This window comes from Monopterus albus, unplaced genomic scaffold (assembly GCF_001952655.1).
Source record: "Monopterus albus unplaced genomic scaffold, M_albus_1.0 scaffold362.1, whole genome shotgun sequence".
In the NCBI taxonomy this organism is placed as follows: Eukaryota; Metazoa; Chordata; class Actinopteri; order Synbranchiformes; family Synbranchidae; genus Monopterus; species Monopterus albus.
Genome location: NW_018128242.1, coordinates 131346 through 137654, shown reverse-complemented (window position 1 = coordinate 137654; position 6309 = coordinate 131346). Strand labels below are relative to the sequence as shown.

Below are 6309 nucleotides of genomic sequence, written 5' to 3'. Positions count from 1 at the left end.
TATAGATGTTTACTGTAAGTGCTGGTGCTTTTCACCACATTTAACGCCCACTCAAACTTGAGTGCTTGAAATATAGCTCTGAAAAGTTTGTAGTCTTCTAAGTTACAGTAAACTGCGCCGTATAAATATAATTGCCATCCTTGGTTTGATGCAGTCTTAGGTACGGTACGTGAAGGGTGAGGGCGGATCAGTATTACCGACACTCAGTGTAGTGGATTGTAAATATTGCTGTTAGCTTCCCGTCACATGTACCCGGCTCCAGTGTGAACATGGCTGAGTATGGATTCTGATCTGACCACTCTGACAGCGCTCGTACAGTCAGAGGCTGGAGAGGAATCGGGTCTAGGAGCACATATGTAGGTGCCCCAGATCTGGTCTGGTCTGTCAGACTTCACTGTCACTAGGGGTGAGAAAAAAAATCAGACTTGAGTTAGTTCAGCTGTGATGTGAACGTACAGTAGCTTAAATGTTAAATGAGGTTCAATCACACGAAAAAATGTGACATGTAAACATTCATGAACTGATTTATCATTAGAATGGATGTATTGTACATTTTAAACTTGTAATTTAGGAGCTTTTTCAGATAGTTTCTGTACAACATCACTGAGAACATAACTTTTTTCTTTACTCTTTTTTTTTCCACCCTTTGTACACACAGACATACACACACGCACAAGCCTAACACACATCACTGTTTGCTTTTCTACAAAGTGTAATAAGAAAATGTTGCTGCTCTAAATATCTACCTTAATTGCTTCCTTCTCCTCCCCTGCCCTTCCCTCCTCTTGTTCCTTTGTTTCAGGTACCACAGGCTCCTGTGGGCACACCAGGTCTTGTGCGAACCAACCAGAGCCCCTCCCCTGCCAGACAGAGGGTATCCCAGCAGACATTGCTCCTAGGGAAAGGTCTCAAAGGGTCTGGCCAAGACCAGGTGCTGCTTAGAGCTCAGATGGTAAACATAGAAACACACACAAACACACATTTACAAAGATTTCTGCAGGTTTTTCTGCTGCCTGGAGGAGTAGCAAGGAAATACAGACGCTATAGAGTTTATGTTTAAGCACCAGGTGAAAGCGTGCAGGCTGGGTCCAACAAATTTTTATAGTTTTGGTGACCACTGGTGTTGGCACATATGGGCACAATGTGGAGGGGAGGCTGAACTCATTATTAGCTGCAGGAATGAACATGAAAACAAAGAAAAAATAAGTCTGAGCAACATGCTATGAACCGATGGACAAATTTTCAGTTTCCACAATGACAGCAAATTCGACCCAGTAGTGCAGGAAGAGATGAAACAAAAGGATGTTATTCAGTGTGAGGCTGAGTCACTCTCACACAGCCACATTCATCCCCAGTGCTTGAACAGAACTGTGCTTTAATCCCTGCTCTCCTCTGTTCATCTCCTCCTCCTCCATCTATTCTCCCTTTCCTTCCCTTCTCTCGCTGCAGCTGATTCTTACGTCTGCTATGCGACCCGCCATACCTTCCTCTTCCTCCTCTTCCTCCCCCCCTTCCTCTAACGCTGCCTCCGCTCAGGTGAGCAGCTGAACTAATGTGACTTTGTGTGCATGTACATATTTCACTTTACCGTTCAGTACGCCAGCCACCCTTAGTTGCTGATGCTACACCTGTCAGGCTTTCCATTGATGCACTGCCCATATTCTGTAGACTGTGGCTGCAGCTAACCACCAACCAGTCTGCTCATAATTTTTTCAGTTAAATGTTTTGTCTAAAAAGTATTAACAACTCAATTAATGCAGTAACTGTTTCACCTACATCCCAGATTTGATCAGCTTTCGCTAGTTAGCTAAACAAACTACTATTGGCTTCGTTGTGCTATTAGACTTATGAAAACCTTAAGTGGACCTTTTAATGTGTTCAGCAGTCTCATTTTAAATCCTGATTGAAAGGGTCTTATATGATGTATGTAGTATGTGATGGCTCGTGCTATAAGACTGAGGCTAAAGGTAACAGGTGACAAGAGAAGTCAACATCCTCATACGTTAATGATTCATGTACTGAAAATCTTCTACAACAAAACAGACTCGTCACCGTCGAGTCTCAAACATTTTTCTGACTTTTTTTAACCAAAAGAAATTTTTTTGAGAAACTAATCTGCAGACTCATTGATAATGAAAATGAGTGTTGCAGCCGTTGATGTAGAAAATGGAAATACACACATAAAGTAAAGTCCTTGAAACAATATTAGTGTACTACCACTGTTGGAAATGCTCAGTAGGCTCTGTTGCTTTTACTGCAGCACCTTTGCAGGCTGCTTTACACCTGTTTGCATAGTTATAGTTGCTAAGCTATGATTGGACAGTCACTGTTTGGGGGTGGGGTTTAGAAAACACCTAGAGCAGAAAAGCCTGGAAGAACAAAGATGTGTCTGAGATCTAAACGAACATCTCTTTCTGTTTGCTCCCCTGTCCAGCTCCAGAGTCTCACCCTGAGGCCTCCCCCCCCAGGGGCCCTCACCATCCCACCCTCTCTGCGCAGAGAGCCCGACCACCCCCAGCCGCCACCTCTCCGTTCCACCTCCAAGTAGGTTGATCAGGGTGGGAGTCCCCCGAACAGCACGTATGTGTTAGGTTTTATTTTAAACCCTAGTTTCAGAAGTTGGGAGGACACAATAAAGCCTCTGCAATAGATTAATCAAGAATCTAACTCATTATTGTAATTAGGCTTTCCATAGGGATGTTACTCCAACAAAGGCATTATAAATATAAAAATTATTTACTGAGGAATGCAGGAATTTATTATTTACTGATGTACTTACTATATTTAAAAATAAAATGTTTATTTAATGATCCTAAATGAAAAATACTGTTGTATTTGCATCTATCTAGAAAAAGCCCTGTCTTCTGTTATCTGTGATTGGGTGTTGTGTCGTTTTAGGAGAATAGAGACTGTAAATCAAACTACAGCTAAGTGTTATTATCCAGAAAAGACTGGGAGCTAGCTGTATTGTACTTTATTCAGACCAGGCTTCCTATGGTAACAGAAAATTCAAATTATCAGAGGTCAGTTTGCCGCCCAAGAGATAGAACTTGTGGCAAAAAGCATCAACAAAATGTGCTGCTGCTCATAAACCTCATGAACGCATTTGTGCTTCCACAGCTCTGTACTCTCCAGTTCGAGCCGTCCCTCTGAGACCCAGGCTTCTTTCTCCAAATGGTCACAGAACGGCGACACCTCGACAATCCTCCACCCTCCAACCAATCGCTGCTGCTTCCTCCAATCAGGCCTCTCGCGTCAGCAGGCCGCTGGCACCGTTGTCTCAGACAGTGCTCACTCCCAGCCAGTCCCAGCACACTCCGTTATCTGTGACCAGCCCCGTGTCTGCTACTTCCCATTTCGAACACTCACCTTGCTTCAAATCATCGCCCTTTCTTCCGGTCGCCAGCCGCAACCCGGTACATACACCCACACTTCAGTGCAGTCGCCTGCTCCAGCCGTTGAGTCGCCTGAGCTTTCCAGCCAATCAAAGAAGACTTTGAGTACCGACAAAATGCTTCCACTTCCTCTAAACCCTTCATTGCCAAAAAGCGCCTCTCCCCTGCCCTCCCCTCCATCTCTACTGAGTCCAGCCTCGCCTCCTAGTCAGGCTGAACCCCAGTTACAGATTCTGGTTCAGAAAGGAGAGGTGAAGGAGAGCAGGGAGCAGAGAGAAAGAGGACGAGGTGTAAAACCAGCCATCGGAGACGAGGGGAGTGTTGTTAAAGACATTAAGGTGGAGAAGGAAGACCAAAGAGAGACGGAGGAGAAAGAGAGGCTCACGATTGATAATGAAGTCAATCATAAGGAACAGAAAGTTGAAACTGGCAAAGAGGAAGAACAGATGGACGTGACAGAAGAAGGCCAGAGGGACAGAGAGACGAGAGAGGAAGGCAAGGAGAAGAAGATGATGGAGGAAGTGGGAGGAGAGACTGCCATGGACCAGTCTGAGAGCCTGACCAGTCAGGCTCCCCATCAGTACCAGAACACAGATCCTGTCCCAACCTCTGATACTGTGAAGGATTCTGCCTCGGAGATAAAACCGGTCCTGAGTCTCATTTCAGCCCCAGTTCCAGTCCAAACCCCAGCCCTTGTCCCAGCTCCCGCTCCAGAAGTCCCTGTGCAGAGTCAGAGGCTGGCCGAGTCTCATCGGGATCTCCAGCCTGTGAGCCAGGAGGACTTCTGTGAGATCATGTCAACCCAGTCTGACAACCAGTCAGGTAACTCCAGCCACACACCTCTAGACCTGGCTCAGCACACCACACTGGTGGCTTTGCAAGTTTTAAGTACAACTTTCAGTAATCTGTACTTTGAGTATACAATATTTTCCACAAATCTTGTACTTTTTACTGCACTGCATGCATTGATAGCCTTACTTTTCAGAATCAATAAAACAATAGAGTAGAACCATCAGACTTTATTGATTCTTTTGAGAAATCCACCAGCTACCCAGCAGGATAGAAGGTACTTCACAGTATAAGTATGTAAGGTAGTTACCATCAGCTCCACCTTTACCAGCTGCAGCGTTAAAAAACAATGCATCAGTCATTATAATATCATATACATCAATGTGAAATGTGCAGTTCTACAGAATGAGTACTTTTACTTTTGGTACTTCAAGTATATTTTCCAATTTCCAATGTCCCAAGTTTTATTCAGGTGTTTGCAGGTTGAAATATTGGTATGAATTAAAGTTTGAGTACCAAGACACACCCACACAACTTGTCCTAGCCCAAGGCAACATTACTCACATTTTTATTTGGTCTTACCCAATGTAACTTTAGCGACACAAAGCAACACTTGTATTAGTTGTTTTTAAACTGATATTTTATGGCATCTTCATGTAGTAGAGCATTTGTTCAGATTCATGTGATGTCCATTCTCTGAGGACATTTAGCAGCTTTTCATGTGATCCCAAACAATATCCAGGTATCTCAAACAGCTCGGTGATGTTTTTGCACTCTGCTCCTTCCAGCGCTGTCCAGCCTCTCCTCTCAGTCACCCCCCTCCTCACCATTTATCACCGCCTTGGCAGAAAACTCGCCTCCCCTCCTTCCCGCTCAGAGCACCCACCTGACTGACCTCAGCTTGCGGCAGCACGAGACAGAGAATGTCGACAAAGCAGAGTCGCAGCAGCTGGCCGAGACAGAGCCCCTCAGCCAATCTGGAGATGAGTTGGAGAGCTTCAGCCCCTGGGAGCCGAGTGTGTGGCCTGAGGGGCGACAGGTTCTGACTCACCTGGTGGAAGGATTTGTCATCCAGGAGGGGCTCCAACCATTTCCTGTATGAACACATACACACACACACACACACACACACACACTAAGCACATACAGTGTTTGATCAATATCACACTGACGACTAGCGGCCAAACCAGAACAGACCAAAGTCACACTCAGCAACACGAGCACTAACCTGGTGGGCTGTTGTAAGTGGTTGGCATGGATCAGTAGTTTGGCTTAAGCTTCATAAAGCTCCTGCACATCAAATATCAGTGTGTCATGAATAGTGTTGTCACCAACATTTTGGTACCGGTACCGGTACCAAAATGTATTTCGATACTTTCGATACTTTTGGATAGTTTTTCAGATAAAAAGAGAATGCAAAAAAAAGTCATTACTGACTTTATTTTAATAGAAAATCTTAGAATAACATCAAAATAAAATTCAAAATACTAGGCTTTTCTTATTGCACTCAAAAAAAAATTTTTTTAAGAACAGTCAGTGTGAGTAAATAAAAAGTATGAAGTTAGAAGTTCTAACTTAGAACAATTAGAACAAATAAAATTATTTGAAATTAAAATAAGCTAGCAACTGTAGCAGCAAAATCTCTTATTTTCCTATCAACATTATGTCCCTTCTCCTTACTCCCTCTCTTGCCTACTATTGGGTGGCTGATTCTTTTGGAGTAGACTATCTACTGAGTCTGACTCAGGCTTTTTGTCTTGTTGAGATTCTTGGCCAAGAAAACCAAAATGTCTAGGTGTTCCTCACTCAATCTAGAACGCCTTGGACTACAGATATTTCCAGATGTGCTGAAGACACGTTCTGATGCACAGCTTGATGCTGAAATGCACATATATTGTCGTGCAAACTGAGCCAGGATGGGAAGATCAGACTCATGATGACCCCACCAGGCTAGGGGGTCCTGTGCAGCACTTATATCTCTTAACTGTTCATAGTCATCACACGGTTTAGTTTGTCTTTAGGTGTTGTCAATGTGGATGAATCGTGTCCTGTTGAACTGTCTGCTCCCCTCTTTTCCTGGGTGATGGTGCAGAGCAGGCTTAGATCACTTCTTTTTTTTTTTTTT

The 6309-nt window shown here is 44.0% G+C and overlaps 1 protein-coding gene across 1 annotated transcript in view; it reads left to right on the top strand.

Moving 5' to 3' along the window:
* Positions 1 to 3378: 3378 nt before the first annotated feature.
* The window catches only part of LOC109951073 (polyhomeotic-like protein 3), a 7293-nt gene continuing 4362 nt past the window's right edge, over positions 3379 to 6309 (top strand). Inside the window, exons 1-2 of the mRNA XM_020585352.1 lie at positions 3379 to 4217; positions 4973 to 5280. Of these exons, the coding sequence (XP_020441008.1) occupies positions 3512 to 4217; positions 4973 to 5280 (1014 nt within the window). The 5' untranslated portion in view covers positions 3379 to 3511. The remainder of the gene's footprint in view (positions 4218 to 4972; positions 5281 to 6309) is intronic.